Genomic DNA, 21,505 nt, shown 5'->3' on the forward strand with positions numbered 1-21,505 from the left:
TCATTAATAAGCCGTCACATATATCAAAACTAAATAGTGAATTATTAAGTAAAACCCTATAAAATACAATTGCAAAATGCAGATTATGGGTTCGAACCCTCCCACACCAACTGGACAGGGGATTAGCAACATCGAATAGGCAAGAGGGCGTGAAAAGTCCATGGTCCGCCATCGGTTGGTCTTACAATTGTTTATTTATTATTTGTGTGTTAATTTGAATTTTTGCTACTCACTGAATCAATGATGGTTATAAGCAAGAGAAGGAATAAAATTAAAGAACAAATTATGACTATTGATTCAACACTTAAAAATCCAATTCAGCAGTGAATTATATAATCCACAATTCAAACATGTAAAACTTACAGTTTTGACTTTTGACGTTTCCGCCCTTACTTTCTATACATTTATTTTTAAAGAGTTCGACGTCTGCAGCTTTAACACTCGACATTTTAGCTCCCAGAGTGTCCATTGTTTAGACGATACATATTCACAAATACAATTTATACAACGCTATACATATTCAGAGTACTAGACATTCTATTAGGAGAATGAAGAAGAAGAAGAAGAAGAAGAAAAGGCGGCAACAAACAAGCAAACAAATGCTACTGCCAAAGGTAGAACCGTAGAAGAATGAATTTACATGACAATTTTAATCTGGCGATTGGTAGTCTTTGCTCTAGAACCCTGCACCGTTGTACGAATCTCGTGCTTCTATATATGGAAGTGCTCATTCCTGGTTTCAACATTATTTTCAGAAAAAGAAGATAATTATAAGAGCACAATAATAGTGTCATGAAAGGAAATTTTAAATGGACAAATGCAAAGGAGATGAGGACTCACCAGCTTGGCTATAGAAAAGAACTCCATTGATTCTTTTGAATGTGCACGTTTGTACCCTGCAGGATTGGTTCAACAGCATCTCCAAAAGTTGATGGCATATTTGTTAATACAAATTCTTTCAAAGTATTGGTCAGGTTTTGCAATCCTTGAGGTTGAGGCGGCTTTAGATTGTTGCAGCTTCTGATTTCTAATTCTCTGAGGCGAGGCATTGCTCCTTTCTTCACTGTCCACTCTTCCAAACTAAATAAATTCCACAGTTTCAAGACACGCAGCTGTGGAAATCCTCCAGATTTGCATGTCATTTCTCCTCCTAAGTAGGCTCCCCTGTATAGCCTGAGGATTTTCAGCTGAGCTAATTTCTCTAGCGGTGGCATTGGATCATGTACTAGTCTTGACATTGACAGAGTTAGGATTTTTAAATTAGGATAATTCCACACACTGGCATAATCGAAGAGAGAATGTATAGTTCCTCGCAAATATAGTTCCTGCAACGTGGTGACTCTTGCTTCGCCGTATTCAATTCCGACAAATTCGTCCGATCGTGCACATACCAGCTTAAAGGCTTGAAGTTTGTGCGATTCGGAAACCAAATTTTTTATGAAATTTATTGCCATCGGAGAATTACATTTCACACCCAACGTTCTGAGACCAGGAAATTCTTTAGGGTCAGGTTGTCGAGGAGGAGTATATGACTCGATGGAGAGACCCCATAGAGTTTGCAGATTGTTTAGTGAAGAGAGGCTTAGACCGTCAATGGGAGAATGAATCCAGTTCAAATAGAGATGCTGCAGCTTCTTTGCTTTCCATATGGAATCAGGCAAAAAACGAAGTTTAGTGTGTTTCACATCCAATGTCTCTAAACGTGGCAAAATGCCCACAGATTTTGGAAGAGAATCTATGAAAGTTGACCTCAAGACATCATCGGACAACTTTGGTTTATATACGCCCTCAAGATCAAGAACCGTAAGCAACACAAACTCCCCTTTGTTACTTTTAGCGGTAATCATCTTGTCAAGAAACACATATATTTCAGTAGCAGGTGAGCCTTGTATCCGGGTGTCGAAAGCTACATAACTGCGCAGGTGCCAGCTCCAGCTCCATTCAGAGGGAATAAAATTGGTACTGACGCCCAAATACGTTGCCAGGCGACGAACTGCAAACTGCGGTTGTTGTTCTTCCGCGGATGATGACTCTAATTGATGGTGAAAAAATCCTGCTTTTGCTGCCTCTGGAGAGAAGACGTCATATAGAACAGTCGGCAAACGACACATTTTCGGGGTTCCATCTAACCTCCATTTTGTTACGTGAATTAGATTTCTAATGACTAATTCTTCAAAGTAGGTTTCAGCCAGATCAGTGTCAATGGGTAACACAAATGGCTCAGTACACCATAGATGAATCAACCTCCTCACGGGGACCTCAAACGCTCTAGGGAAAACCCCCATGTAGAGGAAAAATGGCTTCAACCCTGAAGGTAGCTTTTGATAGCTTAAAGCTAAAAGCCCACTTACCCCGCCGTCGCTTTTATCCACAGCTGCACGATCAATCACGCTTGGCCACTCTTTGTAGTTTGCTACGGTAGCAGATAACAAACCTCCAAGTAAGACTATTCGCATAGGTAAACCACCACATATTTTCAGGATTCTCTCCTTGAGCGTGACCAACTCAGAATTGTTGAGGACACCATCAAGTTCAGCTGCTCTTGTTAATGTTCTTAGCAATAGTTCCCAGCTCTCCTCTTCATTTAATCGGCGTACATGAAGAGTTGAGCCAGCAGCCTTCGCCTCCGGTGGTATATTATTCTCATTGCTAGTGGTTAAAATTATTTTGCCATCCTTGGATTTGGATGAGGAATAATCCAGCGCTTTCCGTAGAACTTGCCAAACTTGCGGTGTCTCCACATCCTCCACAACAATGAGATAGCTGGTCTCTTTTACCAGTGTGGCGAGACTGGAAGCCAATTCTTCTTCCGGACTCGATGCTTCCACCAACATTTCGTCGTTAATCTGTTGTAAAATGTCAATCAAAACATCTCTAACTTTGGCCTCACTACGAACACGAACCCAGGCACGTTTTGCAAAATGCCGCTTCACATCAACTCTATCGTATACACTTCTCGTTAGAGTTGTTTTTCCGGAGCCTGCTTCACCAACAATTGCAATGACTTGACTATTGTGATTGTGTTCCCGGATTAGTAGAGATACCAGGTTGTTTATTTGTTCTTCAAGACCAACAAGGTTAATTTCCTGCTCAAAACAATAGCTGGAAATTCTTTGCCAGGGGCGGGCCATATGATGTTCCCAGAAGTCCACGTGGTGGGTAATGCCACCAATAAAATCATCAATCTTCAAAATAGTCGTCTCTGCCGCTTCTTTCTTGTGTATTAAGTGGAGGTGGTTGTACAAGGCCTTAGCCAGTTTCTTCATGTCACCGGTTAATTGAATCTGCCTACTCGAGGAAGACCGCCGCCACAGGAATTTCTTGAAAACATTATTGTCTCTCCTTTTGATTTCCAAAAACTGTTTGAGGACAAGCAGAGTGTCTGTAACATCCTCTACTAAGTAAACTGCTTGCAGTTGCAGGAGGACGCCAGATGCTGAGCCTACATCGTCTTCTGGAAATTCTTCCAACGATGGGAGGTACCTCGAAGCTTCCTGGACTTGTTCTTGAAACCTGGGATCACTACCTGTTGATTCCTCACGAAGCAGATTTTCTAACTGATTATACAAACGGGAAACAAATGCTTGAGCACCCATGGAAATGGACAGTTAACAGTTACGGAGACAAAGCAATTCAGATTTTCTTCTCTCAGATCATACGTTGAGGGTGTAATCTCATCTCATGCGTGTTGTATCTGTTCACAGAACAAGGTAAAAGATGTTGGATGATCATCAACTCAACTGAAAATACTTTACTTTTCCCCCCCTTTTTTTCAAGGAATTGGAAAATACTTTACTTAGCATGAGTAAAGTGATTGTTTGTATCATGATATCAAGCTATGAAAATAATATCAGAGAATCAAAGAATAATTTACACATTTGGCGAATGTCCTTGATGGGTTTTTTCAAGATTCTTAGTTTTGCAAGTCATCTTTAGGCTCTTAGATATTATTTAAATAGCAGGTTCACCGTTTGGTTCAATCCCTCACAAATTAAATTTCTTAGATTCCTTTCCTTTAATTTACAACAGCATTTTCTTTTGTTTTTTGAAAAAAGAAATATTCGTGTTTGTTTCTTTTAATTCGAGGTAGCTTCAAGTATTTTTTGTAATATTAACATTTTTATGAACGCAGTTTTCATTCAAAAACAAAATTAAAAATTCAGCAAAATCCATGTTAATGATTATTGGATTCAGTGCTAAATGGAACTTTGTGATGATCTTTTTAATGTTTTATGATATTGTGATCGATAATTACTGTATAAGAAATAATACATAATTAAATCTTGACTAAAGAAAGCTAGCTCGTCTTCTATCCAAATGTGACAAACTAATACCAACTCCTTTTTTTTTTTTTTTTTAAACCAAGAGCATATGAATGATATACACATTATATTTGCCTTATTTTAAATTCAATAAAAAACAAGGTAAAATTTATTTTTGCCAAAACATGGAGTATCTGTCCTTCAAGAGCGAAAGCAAATAATAATTAGCATTTACTTATGTGTCTGGGATTTGTGATTTACTTTTGAGTAACGCTAGAGAGAAAAAATCATCGTAGTTAGTAATTCAACATTCTTACTTAAGATTCCGGCATCTTAATTACTTAGGCTATGCTTGCTTTTACTAGGGAGTTTCGAATGTACACTGATCCTTTTGGCTGAAATTTGAAAAAAAATAATAATAAAATTGAATTAAAAAAAAAAAAAACACTTTCTATTATTGCCAGTTGTCGCTATAATTCTAGAGATTTTATATTTAGCGGGGTTAATTCTGATCTCCTAAAATCGATTTGTTATTTGGTTAATTAGGCATAAAATGCGCTTATTTATGCACAGTAATGTCGTTAATTTGGTTTAGCCAAACACTTTTAGATAACAAAACCAGAAATAACTAGGCTCACGTTTAATTACTTAGGAAACACAAGTGAACAAAAGCCAAGGTAGTCATTATTTATATCCATAAATACTATATCGCTTAAAACCTATTGTAAGATTACTTAGAAATTGTAAAATGGGTAAAAGTCCATTTAGATCCTTTATTTTAAGATTAGTGTACGTTTAATTCATATATTTTTAAAAATACCTCAAAACATCCTTACTGTTAAAGTATTGATACCCTTAATGTTACTTTTTAATTTTTTTTTTGTTTACTTTTACAATATTATCTTTTTAAATAATTTTTTTGTTTGGACATTAATAAAAAGAAAATAATTAAATTACTAATTTAACCCTAAAAAATAAAAATAAAATTATATTAATTTTTAATTGTCAAAAATTATATGCAAACTACCAAATGTGCAAATGGTGTTTGCAAAAAAATTAATATAATTTTTTTATTTTTTAGGGTTAAATTGGTAATTCAATTATTTTCTTTTTATTAATGCCCAAACAAAAAAAATATTATAAAATTATGATATTGTAAAAGTAAGCCAAAAAAAATAAAAAGTAACGGTAAAAATATCAATACTTTAACGACATGAATATTTTGATGTATTTTTAGAAATACATGAACTAAATGGACACTAATATTAAAATATAGAGACTAAATAGGCTTTAACCCTTGTAAAATTACTCAACCATTTTTAAATACGCTTATCAGAGGCCAACAACATGTACAATCGGTGATAATTGATAAACAACAAGTCAATTGATCATAAACTTAATTTTTACACATGTCTCTTAATTAACATGATAGTGTAGATAAAACTCATATTGAGAGAATATTATATTGATTCTTGAATTATATTTTTTTTTTTGTCATTTTGAGGTGACGTTAATTATGCAAAAGTGATTAAATGAATGTTGTTAAGATATACTTCCTTCAAAATTTCAAATATCTAAGGATCGTGGCTAATAATTATTAACTCATACCAACAAAGCTAACTTGGTTTGCAAGTAACCTAATTTTATTAACAACTATGAATCTTCTTGTGACTTTAGTGTTTGGATATAGAATATTATGGTTTGGTATGAATGTCCATAAAGCATAAGTAAAAAGATCATGTTAGACTCTTATAACAACACCCTCTCATATTAGGAAGTTTCATATAATAGAGAAGAAATAAACGTCACCAAAATAAAATAGGATGCCTTCACAGATACATATTTCAATATGATTTGTGAAGATTTTTCAAGAATAAAGAAGAGAAGTTTAAATATGATAGAACAAACTAGTATAATTTCTTATTTAATATTTTTATCTAAGTATATCCGGATTATTGAAGGTTTTTTGAAACTTCAACAACAATAGGCACAAGAAACATTTTCGGGGTTCCATCTAGCCTCCATTTTGATACTTGGATCAGGTTTCTGATGACTAATTCTTCAAAGTACATTTCAGCAAGATCAGTGTTAATGGGTGCCACAAATCCCCCTGCGCACCACCGATGAATCAGTCTCCTCACAGGGATCTCAAACCCTATAGGAAAAAGCCCCACATAGAGGAAAAATGGCTTTAACTGTGAAGGTTGCTCTTGATACCTTAAAGCTAAAAGACTTATCCCTATCCCGCTCCCGTAGTTATCTTCTACGCGGTCAATCACTCTTGACCACTCTTGGTAGTTAGTTTCTTTGGTAGATAGCAAACCTCCAAGCAAGACTATTCCTAAAGGTAAACAGCCGCATATTTTCAGGATTGGCTCCTTGAATGTCGAATTACTTTAGACATCATCAGATTCAACTACTAGTCTTGGCATCTTTTTTAACAACAGTTTCCAGCCGTCCTCTTCATTGGGTCGGCGTACATGTAGAGTTGAACCAGCAGCCGCAGCCTCCGGTGGTATATTATCTGCATTGCTAGTAGTTAAAATTATTTTGACATATATCCTCGGACAAGTAAAAGGATAGATGAGCATCTCGGAGAACTCATCAAACTTGTCATGTCTCGACATCTTCTACTACAATGAGATAGCTGATCTTTCATCTTTGTTAGAGGCTGTTTACCTTTAGGAATAATCAATCTGGTTACTTGAAGAAGACGTGAAGCGCATTAAAGGGCAGCGAAATTTCTCTAGACACATTTTCTCTCCTTTTGATAACCGGAAATTCTTTTAGGATACGCAGAGTGTCTGTAAAATCCCCTACTGAGTAAACTGCCCGCAGGAGGAGGGCAGAAGCTGATAAGCCTAAGCCAAAATCGCCTTGATCTGCATCTTTTAGAGATTCATTCAACAATTGGAGTAATATAATCGTTACTTTGTTTAATTATTTTATTTATTAGTTATTTTGCTGCTATGAAATATTATCATGTAATGGGATAGCTCTTTGAGGTTTAGTGTGAGTTATTATTTGTGGGAATTGTGATTAGTTAATTGCTTAGTTTTAGATATAGTTAGATTAAGATACTTTTACTGCAACTTGAGTTTGTCTGTGAGAGTTTATTGGTTTCTCACTATTTTATCTTTCCTCTTCCATTTGATTTCTCATTGTAAACGTTTTGTGTTTATATCATCGACAGTGCTAAGAGCTTTTCGGACTTGTTTTTCAAACTTGGGGGTGCTGCTTGTTGCATCGCCAGGGGCCAGATTTTCTATTTTCTAAGTCAAATGGGAGACAAAAATTTTAGCACCCATGGAAATGGAATGGATAGTTACACCTGCAGGGAGAAAGCAATTTTGAGATATATACAAGGCAATTGATGGAATCTCAATTATATTTTCTTCTCTCAGATCATATGCTAAGGAAAAAGATTTTTTGGATGATTTGTCAACTCAACTGAATACTTCACAAGAGTAAAATGAGAGTCTCCCTTGAAGAAGTAAAACTAAGAATCTTGAGAAACTCTGTTAAGGCATTCTCCAAATGCTATTCTTTTGATTCTCTGATATTATTTTCATAGCTCAATATGTATTATTATATTATTGTTTATACAAACTCTTATAAGTCTACAAACTGATGTTGCATCATCATACAATTGTCATATAGGCAAGGTTAATGTTATCTGTCTTTATTAAAGAAAATGATTTTTGGTCACTAACCACGGCGACCACAAATAGAGACAGAAAGGATATCTCTATTTCTAAAAAAACACATAATTTTCTACATAAAATGATGCGATGTTGCCGTATTAGTTTCCATTTTGTTCAAGTGGTCTCCAAATATCATTTCTCTTTCATTTTTTTTCTTTTTGTGTTTCCACTCAACCAATACTTTCATGCAACGATAAAAATTGTTTTCTTCTCTTAGCCGAAAAGAATGGATGCACATTCCAAACTTGCTGATAGAGAGGCATTAGGCTGTTAATTGCTTCTGCTAGCACGGTTCGAATGTTTATTGATTCATTTGCCAAAAGAATTATATATATTATAGGCTGCAATTGCTTCTGTTAATGCTGAATTCATTAAGATCGATTTGTTATTAGTTTTATTGTTATCTATGAATAAATTAACGAGTTATAACTAAAAAATTAGAATTATAATAATCTCTTAATCTATACTGAACTTTTTAACTTTTCAAAATCTTTTGTCCAATGCCTTTTAATATTAATTTATAACTAAGATTCAATTATTTTTATTTTTTAATTATTAACTATCGAACACCCACATAAATTTTACTCAAAACTAAATTAGATCATAAAAAAAATCCTATTCATTATTACCCATCGCCTTTAAATATGCTTACCAGCTAAGAAAGCTCGTGACTGTTAAGAGGCCAAAGAAGGATATCACCTTTTCCCTTCAAACACGTAAATTAATGCTTCATGAAAAGCCAAAAGAATATAAAAAACTGAAAAATAAAAACAGCATCTCAGCTTTGATTGATGAAAGAAAGCAGAATCCACGTCATCAATAAAATAATCAGAACTTTCATTGGAAAATGCACAGCTACAACCATTAACGACGGCTGCTCAAATGCACACTGAACAATGAATGCATCTCATCAAAATTCAGAACCCTGGACTCAAAACTTTCAAACTCTTAAAAACAATGTTCTCGTAAACAATTAATTAACCGTTTAATGTTTTAACAACTTAACTGCTGCCGCTCAAACCCCAAAAAAAAAAAAAATATATATATATATATATATACACGTGAAACAACAATGTAATAATGTCCGAAGAAATTTTAGAATACATTTACTGTACCATGTCACTCATATAATAAATAAATAATATCATTACATGTGTACATTTATTTTATAAACACAAACAATAATTGTATTAAACTCAATTATACATGTTATTCATACATTAATTAATTGTATACAACAAATATATTTTAAAATTTCTCCATTACCAGAGGGACTCTAATTATCTTGATAATATAAAAATCATAACTCTTTTACAATATAAAAATTTAATAATTATAAAAATAATATAATTTTATTATTTTATATTTTCACAACCGTTAAATTTTTATGAAACGACTTGGAAGAATCATATTTCTTACTTCTGACACCATCATATATAAGATATCATATAAGATAACAAGCTCCTTCCATAATAAAAAAAGTCTCATTAATTTCAATGCAATGGTGATGTAACTGTTAACAAGGCGAAATTTCAAAGGCCTCATTAATTTCAAAATTCACACGTACCATAAAAAATAAAGGTCCACGACCATGAGCAAGTTACTGTGGCCAAACTTAAATATCAAATACTTTTGACATACTTGCTTGATATGTACGGAAAGTGGGATTTGCAAAGAATCAAAATAATAGTGAGCCCGGAACCCTAAAGCTTCTCTGGAAGTGATTACAAAGACCAGTTAAGCATCAGTTCCCAAGTTCCAAAGTATAAAAAAAACGAGCTACAAAAAGAAAGTATGGCCGAACTAAACAACAATTCAATTAAATTAATATAATGCAAACCTTAGGCTGGGATTTAAATAGCACAAAATTTTTTTTCTAGAAATTTTTGGCATTTTCATATTTATACTGGGGCAAAAGGCGTTGGATAAATAAATTAAAATGTTCACACAAAAGACCAGTTTATGAAAGAGAAAGCAAGACAGTGGACAGTGTTATCTTCAGGAGCAAGAACTTTCCATGCAACGGCTTGTTCGTATGAGACATGTCGGCCCATTGTCGACATACAGATGCCAGCCGGCAAGTAGGTAAATCCCTGATAAAAATGTCAGAAATTTCAGCTGCTTGAAATTCACAATCAACCTTCACATCTTTTTGTGGTTTTCCTCTCTTTAAACAAAGAAGTTTAAGAAGAATACACACTAGTAATATGTAAGTTACCTGTTGCATCAACTTGGCAAAATCAGCACACAATGCCTTGCGCCCAGATTCATCGAAGATCTTATCCAGTGTGATATCTTGTAGAGCCACTAGAGTTGTCTCCAGCATGTCAAGGCCAGCTTGGTTTGCAAAGATGAAAACTGGCATTGACTGCAGCATCAACGAAGATGCATTAGAAAAAATATAATACACACACCTCTTGGTATCAGACAGTGTCAATGGTATCTGAATATTAGAGGAGAATTTTCAGAAACACTTTTAATACGTGATATATCGTTATCTTTGATGAAACTGTAAAGGTACCTTTAATGAACAACACAATATAGCATCTGAATGCTGCCAAAGATTTTTCAACACTGAGTCACCACCAACAGAATCAGATCTCAACAATTCTGCCCCCAAATGATAACTGCAAAAGATGAAAAAGGAAATATTAGCAACTCACACAAAAATGCTAATCGAGCTGGTTCATTAAATCAACAAGAACACGTTTCAATTAACAGCTTATCAGTTTGGATTTGATAGAAAATAGTCCAATTGAAAACAAATCAGTAAGAACTGTTATATGATATTTCACTTGAAAGTTTCTTGTTATGGTGTGACAGAAGATAGCTTGACCATGTCTAATCAAGATTATGAACTCAATATTACATTTTAAACTCTCTTTTGCGACTGAAATTGACCTTGTCCAGACTATGGAAGCCAACTACATGCATCTAATTCATTGAATATTTATCATGAAATTGGGGTGGGGGGATTGATTCAGAACTTACCTATAGCTCTGGCAGATCCAGTGAGCTAGTGTAAGCGCTTCTGGAGAGCCCGGCGAAAGCTTTGGTCCCAAAGTTGGGCTCAATCCTGACGGACATATGGCCATGGCCACCCTCTGAACAGATGAAATTACACTACGGACATACTGACGTGCCATGGTTGCTACATTATCTTGTAGATTGCTCTCAAAAGGGAACTGGAAAGCAATAGTCAATACTGATCGGGTGTGATGGCACGATGAAGAATCTCCTGCAGCGGGGTTCGTTGCCGGGCCAACTTCAAGACTGGATGTCAGATCTAGGGTTCTATGTGCGGTCAACGTATCCGGTGTATCAGGCTGTATAACACAGCATTAGCATGTTGAGGTAGATGACAATAGTATGAAATCAAGCAAGAGTCTACAACTACAAATTTTGTACCCACATGTTAACCAATTTCAAATATTAAGCTAATGTTTGAGTCAAATGAGCAAAACTCTTTCTGCCACAACTCCTCAAACTGATGTAAATGCACAGTAGCAATTTTAACAATATAAATTTCACTTAGTTAAACAAAGGAAGCCAAAAGTTTCAACTAAGGCAGATATGTTTTATTCTTCAGGAATATGCGAAGCTTATTATTTATTAACACAAGCACCAATACTGCGAAAAAGATATGAAAGGTTCAAGTCAAGTGCAGTGAAGTTAAACCCAACTGTTTTTGAATCCAATGGGATAATGCGGAAACCAGAGGGCAACAATGGACCATCATCTGGAAACATCTCATCAATAGGAGCAAAGACAAGTTCAGAACATGCTCCCACGGCATTTTCATCAACCCCGCTGCATATCTGACCAAAATAAAAAGCAATTACAGAATAGTAAATGAAATTAGGGCCCTTTTAACTCAAAATTACACACACACACACTCTGAAAATTTGACAGAAAAAATTATATAACAAGAGACAAATTCACCTGAAGTAGATGAATGTCCCTTGATACGAAAGCGTCTTCTTGTGCAAGAGAATGCCCCTCCAGTCGAATAACTTCAAGCAACTGAAAAAATCAGAAATAGAAATTATTAGTGTCGAACAGCTAAGAATAATTATACTGTAAAACATACATTTGATATGAACACAGCACACAACTGTCAAATTCTCCTTGTTATTATAATCCTTAAGAAGGAAGGGCAGAAGACTATTCAATGACAGACCTCTTCATGCTCAATTGTGTGGCCAAGTGGCATAATTATTTGGCTCCCAGTAAACCTCGTAGGCCTCATTCCAGGATAAGCATAGGAACCAGCTTTCAACGACGCGGCAGAATAGGCATCAACATTGAAATCAGCCCACTCAGACCGATGCTCCCGCAGGAAGCGGACAAGCAATGCAGGAGGAACATTCTGGCAGGAGAAAGGAAATACTCACAATTCTGTCATTTTTACACCCCAAGACAAGATAGAAAAGAACATTATCTGGAACAAACAAGCCTGATGGAAACCAGATTCACAATTAACAGTTCATCAAATATCCGAATGTGATTGGAGAATCATGTGTTCCATTCAGCACATCAGCATGAAATAAAACAGAGTACACTTTTCCATTAACTAATACACAACCATATTATTTTCAATGTTAATCATCCACTAGCAGGGAGGTGAAAAAATTATAGAATGCTCAGGTAAATTTCTAAGCCTATATCTACTGCCCTTGACTTCATTTTTTTACTTTAAATGATGATGTAATTTTCCATCCATTGAAACTACCCAATCCAATGGTGTGGATTTAAAGTAAAATATTAGCATTTAAGTCCACATCCATCTATCATTGGATTGAGTAGATCCAATGCATTAAAAAATTAAGTCAAGGGAACCCCACCTACATTAAAATTTTCAGGCAATATAACATTTCCATCATGCTGAAATGTTCCTGAAGTAGAGAATAAGAATGCACCAGAGAAAAAATAAAAAATAAGAAATAGAAGATTGTTTTGAACTTGTAATGAAGATTTAAAACTTACTTGGAGAAGCATCGAGGCCTTTGCGCAGAGAATACCTCCAAGGAATGCAAGGGAATTAGTAGGATTAGAGGTAGTGCTCAAACTCTTAGTTGAATTAACTGCAATTATCACATCTTCAGCACCATCACAGGTCATCAACGACCAACCATCATCATTAAACCCATTGACAGCATCATTGAAGCCTCTACAAGGGGAAAAGGGGGGACAAAAAAGAAAAGGACATAAGAAATATTACAATAAAGAACTAAATTCTAAAACTTCATAGTAGATATACATGAACAAATACAAATATGGATGTTGTACAACTACAACCATAACAAAAACCAAGCTGACCATACAGTACCTGCTTAGTCTTTGGCTAAAAGTTCTGAGAACAGCCGGCTGCCTGCCCAGCCCATATACTACCTCGCCACTTGTCTCCTGAGCTATTTGCCTGACATAACGCAGCGCCTTCAAAAAAAATTATTCAATCAGGAATGGCCATAGCGGAAACCAGCCACATACTCAAAAGACAACTTCAACCAATATAAGGAAATAGCCACTTGTAACACAGGAATTGCTTAAAGAATGCTAATCCATCTAGCATGCCCTCTTTCTCAGGAACAGAGTAAATCTACTCACCGCAATAGTCATTCTCTGAGCCACTACTTTTGATGATTCATAAAGTGGCCGCAGCACCTCTGGCACACTCCATGCCTAAAAAAAGATAACTTGAATGCCATCCAACAAACAGTTCGATTTAACCAAATGATCAAACATTAGCCAAGGCTAACCTCAAGATTAAGGTGGTCGACAATATGGATAATTGACCCTCCACCATCACAAGGACGAATCAGACAACCACTAGGGAGCATTTCAGCTCTCACAAACTGAGCAGCTGATGCTGGATTTGGTCCAGCACCAGAACCAGAAAGAGACCTCTCACAGACCTTGTAAAGTTGACAACAGAAAGATAAAATTAGCACTTCTCATTAGATCTCCACCATTTAGAACTATTATGAATCACATGATGTTTGGAAAACATGAACAAGTATGGTATAATCTGCGAAACCAAACAGTCTGAATTATCATAGGCACGATAACAGGATGGCCAAAAGGCATGCTAAATGCATAAATAGTACGAGATTAGCATCAAAACAAAGCAAATATAACCAAGTGAATCAAACCCCATGACATGCAAATGAAATTATAGTTAGTGCTTGTATCAGTGTTACTCTTATGTTCAGTTGCATTTGTGTTTTTGTGATCCACGTGCTTTGCACGTAAGGAGACATGATAGATCTTTGATTCCATTGTTGGGTGCTACCTAGCTTAAACCGATGGGTCAAGGGGTAGCTGATGAAGATGTAACCATAATTAACTAAGCACAGAACCCACCAAAAGATGGTTCAAACAAGCCCATGTACAAGATGCCACATCAAGGGTGCTGATCAACAATGTCAAATATACTGGTAAGACACAACAATAGGAAAAGATATGAATCCAGCAAAATGCATACCACAAGACTCCCATTGTCTAAAGTTGTAGTGTATCTTAGAGTCCAGAAATCCCGTGCAGGAGCAAGAGTAGTTGGAGCATATGCCTGAAGCACTTTTGATTATCAATATCACTTTCAAAGGGAAGATAAATACCCAAAAAAATAACAGAAGATATGAACACTTCTGACCATTCTCATTCACCTGTGTGTACAAAAGTTCAATTGTTCCAGCATTCCCAGCAGGAAACATTGTGAAAACTTCAAGGCTCCGGCAATCCCGAAACCAAGATGGACGATCTTTAAGGATCTCTGCAATCTGTCAAAATTTTTGTAAAATAGCTCAATTACATTGCCTCATAAAATGCAAGAAATGATGGTAACACTTCACCATCTTCATTGTCATGTGTATTCTTACCTTAGTAGGTTCTAAACTTACGAGACCGCAAGCTCGAGCTGCCACTCCACTGCAACTTTGTGAAATGGCAAAGATCCCAACCGAATCCGGACCAGGCTGACAAGACATTATATAAACAGCTCAGATTCACTTCTGATTTGCAAGGAGAGATACGTTCTACATGACCAAAATCTAGCAAATTACAGAAACACATAAAATTCATATATATTCGCATAAACAACCTTCATCCCAGGCATCTGGACCCAATCGACAGCAGTTCCTGTAGCCTTTGAAAGGAACTCTGCCAAGGTCTCCTCTGCAATAGAAAGGAGTCTGCAAAAAACAAGGACAAAAAATCTAAGTTCAAGTTGGAGAGGAAGATTAGATATTTGTGGGCACAGCTTTTAAGATTACCCAGCAGGGTTATTGGCATCTCTCAGTGAATGCTGAGGAGTGGTCACCACAGAGTCACAGCTCGCATCAGTAGTCGCAGGTGCCTGCAGAAATATCAATTAAGAAATAGAAGTCAGATCAAAAATTGACAAAAGAACAAAAGGAAGCACTTGATTTTTTAGCAGGGCAAATAGCAACACTAAGTCGGTAGCCTGAAAAACTGCAATGAGCTATGAATATTCTTGAAATGTCAAATGTGAAACAGAAAAAATAATTTAAAAAGAAAAAGAGAAAAAGAAGGACAAACAATCCAAAGCAAAAGGCAAAGGGGTTAACTTGGTTGCAAAGAACTGTGCAAGGAAATTAAGTGAAGCAATCATATAATTCCCAAGATTATGCATATATTTGCTTTAAAGACTGATCTTCCAGTGTGATCAATAATATTGTGTCACCCCAGAACCAAATGTAAAATTTAGATGGCTAGGCAACAAACACCAAATAATCAACCCAATTGCAATTATGTGGAAGCACATTCTGCATTTGCACACCAGGAAAACAAGAAAACATTAGAATAGAGAGAGAAGAGAATACACTCACTGTACGCAATTGCTGCTTCATATACCCATTTTCACACACCAACTGCGACACCTGTTTCTGCAGCCGATCATTCTCCTCCATCAACAGTTTATTCATAGCTGTTAATTTCCTATTCACTGTCTGGAGTCTTGAAGCCTCTTTCCTCTGCTTCTCTCGACACCTGAACAACCAAATGCAAGCCTTTGAACCCAAAACAAATCAAGCCCCGAATAAATCTATTCACATACGAATCAAAACAACAGCTAAAATTTATTCAAATCCCAATTCAAAAAATCCAATCTTTTTCCCACATGCACAATTTTGTTAACAAAATTTCAGCCAATGATGCACTTCTAACGCAAATCATATGATACAAATCTCAATCAAGTACGAGAAAATCAAAATTGAAAGCTAAGAAAAAAAATGAAAAATTTACCTTCGATTTTGAAACCAAACTTTGATCTGTTTAGGCTCTATGTTGGAAAGAATGGGGCACTCACGGATCAGCTGTTGCCTACGCAAAGAACTGGGCTTGGGGCACTCAGAATAGACTCTCTCGAGAGCTTCCACTTGCTCCGCCGTGTAACGAACATACTTCCCATTATCAAGCTGGTGCTTGTTGATACTCCCACTACTGCTCTCTCTTTGCTGCTGCTGCTGCTGCTGAATCACCATAGCCATTACTTTTTTTTGGCAAATCCAACGACAAGCCCACAAGAGATTTAACCAGATGGGTCTGTCTGTGTGCTAAAATTGAGTCTTGAAAAAAAGCAAACTAGGTGCTGCTTGTTTTGGGATTAGGGAGCTTAAATATCCTTGTCTTCTTAGTAAAGTCCGTCGTTTGTGATGTGTTAAGAGAGAGAGAGAGAGACAGAGACAGAGACAGAGAGACAGAGAGTTACAAAACTGGTGATGCTTAAAAGAAGATTCTTTGGTCTTAAGTGTAAAGACTCTCAAAGCCAAATAAGCCAAATGAATGATGATGGGTTCTTGAAGAGAGCTTATAATCAACAACAACAAACAAAAAGTCTGTATTTTAATGAAACCCTTGCGGTTATTGGTTGCTGATCAAGCTCTGAACACTAAAGAACTCGTTTTTTTTTTTCTTTTTCCCTGCCAATTTTATTGCTTCCAATTAGACCAAACCCTTTAAGAAAGAACAAAGAAAAAAATCCTAGATTTTCAGCTGAAGGAGCTCAAAATCACAGAACCCATTTTGATCTTGAAGCTCTCTCACAAGAAAGAGAGCAGTACTGGGCTGTGACATTACAGCAAAGAAGCTGATTAATGAATCGTAAAAGAAAATGAAAATGAAAAAACCCTAAGCATGAGTGAGTGAAGAAAAATGAAAAAGATTCTGAATGGGTTTGCTTATTTTGCTTTTTTGTTTTTCTCAAAGAGAGAGTCAGTGAGTGCTATGAGCTTGAAACAGTAATGGGGTGAGGGAATAAAAATAGAGAGTATTTTTTGATTTGCAAATGCAATTGCAATCGCACGCATTCCGACAAACTTCCTTAGCAGAGGGTTGGGTTTCTTTATAATCTTCTTCGGCGCTTTTACGACCCTGTCCCTATGGTTGATGCGAAATGACAAATTAGCCCAATTAATACATTGATGAATCATGATCATGATCATCAGATGGGATGAGCGGGAGAGGGCCATCAAGATCATCGGCTAAGGAGGACTCTGACATGATACCCTAGACTCTAGAGTACGTTTTTTGAGGTCAAAATCACGAATTCTCTATAACCTAACAGGCTAATATTATCAACTAAAATGGAAAATTAAATTTTTAAAAATTTGTAAAAAAAAAAAATCTAACTGTTTTCTCAGAAAAATTGAAGTCATAAAATGATTAATTTCTAGTAATTAAAAAAATATTTAATTTTTTTTGTGTGGAAATTAGGACATTTATCAAAATAATTACAACGAGAAAAGACTTTAGAATGTAACAATGAAAATCAAATGTAAACTCTTCACTATGCTTATATGAGGAGAGTTTTCTCGTATTCCCATTAGTAAAATGGGTTTTCTAATTCTAAAAAGCTATTATGCATTTATAGGTGGGGCAAAACTATGTTGCAACGGTGTTATGGTACCACAGTTGTAATTATAGGTGTACAGTTGCATTAATAAAATCTAACGGCTGAAAGTAACAGTGGTACCATACCACTGTTGTAACATAACTGAACCCCTATAGGTGAAACAACTCAAAAATAATTTTAGAATATATTATCGTTTTATCACTTAATATTTTTTTATATATTACTAAAGTTTTCTGACAATTTTTTTTCTACTTAATGTTTTAGTTTTTATCATTTTATCACCAAATGTTGACTCCATTAATAAATTATTGATGTCATTGGGATATTTTAAGAATTCCAATATATTCAATGATTTCAGAATTTTACAATGTATTATATTTATAATTTTATCAATTAAGTATTTTAGATACGTAATATAACCAATTGATAAAAGAATTACTCCTTTGTATATATGTGATTTCGTAATTTTTTTTTAATTTAGAGGGTTAAATTACACTTATACAATTTAGAGATAAAATAAACTTAAATTATAAATTTTGTAAAAAAAAATTAACTTTAATGGTTTGATTGTAAAAGGATAAACACTAAAATATAAAGTGAGAAAAAATAATTATCAGATAATTTTAAGTAATAAAATAATATATCAAGATAGGAGAAGATAAAAAATAATAATATCCCAATAATTTATCTATTGAGAACTACAGAGACAACATACGACAACCAACATGTTGCTTTTTGAAGAGCGAACAATTTCTTTTTTCTTTTTTATGTTATCATATAGGACATGGAGTTGTATTAATTTCTAAATTGGGGTTTCATTAGACCAAAAGATAAAAGAATATTCCTCGATCAAAAAGTTAAAAAAAAAAAATATATATATATATATAAAGAAAGAAGTAAAAGAGTGGCAGTCTCGAGATTCTTCTAGCGGAACAGGGACAATTCTAAAGCCTAAATAGAGGGGGCCACCAGCCCTTTGCGTAATGCTTTTTTTGAATAATAAAATAATAGTATCAAGGCGGTTTCTTAATTCCGGACCAACTAATTACCATTATTTTATTTATTTACTTTATATTATTCGTGCACATACAGTAGTAATTAACAAAAAAAAGCCAAAATGCTATCTCTATCCTCAAATTGCTTTTTATATTTTTTGTTTATTTTCTTTAATTGTTATTTTTATTTATTAATTGGAAATTCTTGCGGGAGCGGCGCTCGCCGCCACTGGTCGGTGATATAGGCTCTAAACGCGTATTTACACTGAAATAAAATATGAGTTGAGCTCCGACCGCCCCCATTAAATATCTTTCTAAACCCCGTATTTTTTTATTTTTACAATTCCAAACCCCATCTTCATTCTTCATTGCGGTTAAATAATAAATATACAGGGATTTCATTTATAATTTAAGTAATTCTAGAAAAAGTATTTGAACTTGCATGCAAGATGCTTAAATAATTTTAGATTGTGAGAAATGATCTAAACTGAAATATAAATTTTAGCAATTCACTTAGGAAAGTGTAATGAACCTGAAAATTTTGTCGAAAGGGTGAATTTTAACTTCGTTTTAGAAAGTCAAGATCATATGAGATTTTTTTGAGAAATGAAATGAAGTGAAATGATCTAAAAAAAGGTTATTAATAACATGAAAGATGCTCAAATGAATTCATATTATGAGATGAATTGGATTAAAATTTTATAGAGAAGAAAATTATTTAAGTTTTTTTTTTTTTTTTTTTGAGAAGGAAAGTGATGATTTCATTAGATCAAATTTGTAAATATAGTTTTGACTTCAGCTGGCAAAGGATCCAACCATACAACATTTTCATTATTACTCTTTGAAGCTAACTTAGTTAAGGATTGAACTCGAGCATTACATGATATAGGGATGTAATGGAAACTAATATTCTACAAATCCTTATTTTGATGAAGATCTTTGAGAGAGAGAAAAAATGAAAAGATGATATGTTGGGTTTTTGAAAAATAATTTTTTTAGGGATATTTTTATAATTAACTAGTAAATGAGTTTATTAAGAGTTTTTGCGAGAGGGAAAAAAACATCACTCACATAAAAAAAATGTCATGACGTATTGTCCAAAAGGTTCCAACAAGTGATTTTAGAACAACTTCATTTGATTGATCACTTATATTTGAATTTTAAAAAGTTAAAAAAATTAAATTTTATTTCAAATTTACCCACTTCTACCACAAATAAATAAATAAGATATTATGAAGTGTATTCACTGTATTTCCATACTTAGTTCGGATATTTAGTTTATATACAACCTGACGTGTCATTACCATTTGGATATTAAATGATAAGATTTAACAATTAACTGTCATTTTTAAGTTAAGTAAACAATGACACGTCATTTATCACATCAGTTGGTATGTAAATTAACTATCTCAACTGAATAAGTATAATATTATTGTTTGATTAATAGCTCATACATTCGTTAAAGCTCGAACTTCTTGCCTAAACGCTTCTCTCCACTTAAGCTAAACAAGTACTCAATCTCTTTTATTTTAGTATATGCATAAATGGCCTAAAGCAAGCTAAGAGAGCTTTAGGCCAATGTTGCCTGCTTTCTTTTTTATATTTATTCATAATTTTATCTTATTGATATTACAAAGAGTCAAAGACCTAAGAGACACTTTGAATCATTAGAATTATAGCATAATTGGGTACATGAACTCATTCCTCTCCGGTATGCTGTTATTATTTACCACCAATGACTTGGGTGACTCATTTGAGGTTTTTTTATTGAAAAAATAAAATCCAATTCCTCTAAGTATTAAAAAAAGAAAAAACTTTTACAAAGAAAGGGCTTCTGAATACTCCAAAATACATACACCATATACTCACTTTAATACGAATCATCGTACATTACAATATCATGAATTAAAATGAATAGACAAAAAGAATCTTATTTTAATTTTTTAAAATCTTTGGAAAAACATTTGAACTCCAATGTGGCTCAGATGTGAGTGACATTTTCAGCGGCTTTTGGCATGCGCAAAAAGCAACATCACGTGCTGACCACAAATGCTCAAGCTGCACAAATATCTTAATATTATTCTTAATGCTTAGTTTAAGATAAAATAATATCTATTTGACTTAAATTGAAGCTTTTCTCACATTGGACAACTTATGGGCACCAATTTTTCTTTTTTCTTTTTTCTTTTTTATATATAATTAAATCGTCTGAGATGCAACAATCAGGGTGCTAAATCACATAAATTAACAAGCAAGCAACAATAAAAAAAAGTAACAAAGATTAAAGAATTATTGTTGGGCGCACCGGGTTGAAATTAATCTTTTTGCTACAATGATTGTGTATTATATAATACGATTCAATAAATAAATAAAAAAAAAAGAAGAAAAATATTGTAATGATTGTGTGAAATTGAGTCCACTTACGAAGGTATGAGCTCTCCAATTTTCTTAAAGTAGTTTATTTGAGGTGAAGAATGTCACCCCAAATCCAATAGGCAGTAAAGAAAGAGATGTCTTGTCAAGATGAGTGTATATCAAGAATTGCTTTAGCAACTTTAACCAATTCATCAAAGAAAAAAAAAAATGTTGAATACTATGCAAATAATATCTGTTTATTTTCACTAATATATGATATTATATTCAAAAACTTCAAATCATGCAATAATTTTCGAA

At 34.4% G+C, this 21,505-nt stretch overlaps 2 protein-coding genes across 3 annotated transcripts; both read right to left on the reverse strand.

The window, feature by feature from the left end:
• Nucleotides 1–292: 292 nt before the first annotated feature.
• On the reverse strand, nucleotides 293–3,857 carry LOC112499307 (probable disease resistance protein RF9). Its single transcript, XM_025102275.2, has 2 exons — nucleotides 841–3,857; nucleotides 293–733 (listed from the first exon to the last, which is right to left on the reverse strand). Exon 1 carries the CDS (start codon nucleotides 3,594–3,596, stop codon nucleotides 849–851), a length of 2,748 nt encoding a protein of 915 aa, XP_024958043.1. The 5' UTR covers nucleotides 3,597–3,857; the 3' UTR covers nucleotides 293–733; nucleotides 841–848.
• Nucleotides 3,858–9,770: 5,913 nt separating this feature from the next.
• LOC102624720 (homeobox-leucine zipper protein REVOLUTA) lies at nucleotides 9,771–17,299 on the reverse strand. Of its 2 annotated transcripts, none has more exons than XM_006488021.3 (18): nucleotides 16,229–17,299; nucleotides 15,814–15,973; nucleotides 15,238–15,320; nucleotides 15,066–15,156; nucleotides 14,845–14,940; nucleotides 14,632–14,745; nucleotides 14,451–14,534; nucleotides 13,726–13,881; nucleotides 13,574–13,648; nucleotides 13,296–13,402; nucleotides 12,953–13,136; nucleotides 12,147–12,335; nucleotides 11,909–11,989; nucleotides 11,650–11,784; nucleotides 10,958–11,292; nucleotides 10,488–10,593; nucleotides 10,185–10,334; nucleotides 9,771–10,059 (listed from the first exon to the last, which is right to left on the reverse strand). In XM_006488021.3, exons 1-18 carry the CDS (start codon nucleotides 16,471–16,473, stop codon nucleotides 9,910–9,912), a joined length of 2,541 nt encoding a protein of 846 aa, XP_006488084.1. In that variant the 5' UTR covers nucleotides 16,474–17,299; the 3' UTR covers nucleotides 9,771–9,909. The 2 variants fall into 2 exon arrangements, with proteins under 2 accessions (XP_006488084.1, XP_052288181.1); XM_052432221.1 differs by having other exon boundaries at nucleotides 15,814–15,993; nucleotides 16,229–16,371.
• Nucleotides 17,300–21,505: the final 4,206 nt, after the last annotated feature.

The sequence above is a fragment of the Citrus sinensis genome, chromosome 8, assembly GCF_022201045.2.
Source record: "Citrus sinensis cultivar Valencia sweet orange chromosome 8, DVS_A1.0, whole genome shotgun sequence".
NCBI classification, from domain to species: domain Eukaryota; kingdom Viridiplantae; phylum Streptophyta; class Magnoliopsida; order Sapindales; family Rutaceae; genus Citrus; species Citrus sinensis.

Bases quoted from the DNA above. Each gene is read 5' to 3' on its own strand.
- LOC102624720 (XM_006488021.3), bottom strand. From the start codon at position 16,473: ATGGCTATGGTGATTCAGCAGCAGCAGCAGCAGCAAAGAGAGAGCAGT. The intron at 14,746-14,844 runs GTAAGAATACAC...AAATTTTGACAG, and splicing joins TAAGTTTAGAACCTACTAAG to ATTGCAGAGATCCTTAAAGA. The intron at 10,594-10,957 runs GTAAGTTCTGAA...CATCTTTTGCAG, and splicing joins TGGATCTGCCAGAGCTATAG to TTATCATTTGGGGGCAGAAT.
- LOC112499307 (XM_025102275.2), bottom strand. From the start codon at position 3,596: ATGGGTGCTCAAGCATTTGTTTCCCGTTTGTATAATCAGTTAGAAAAT.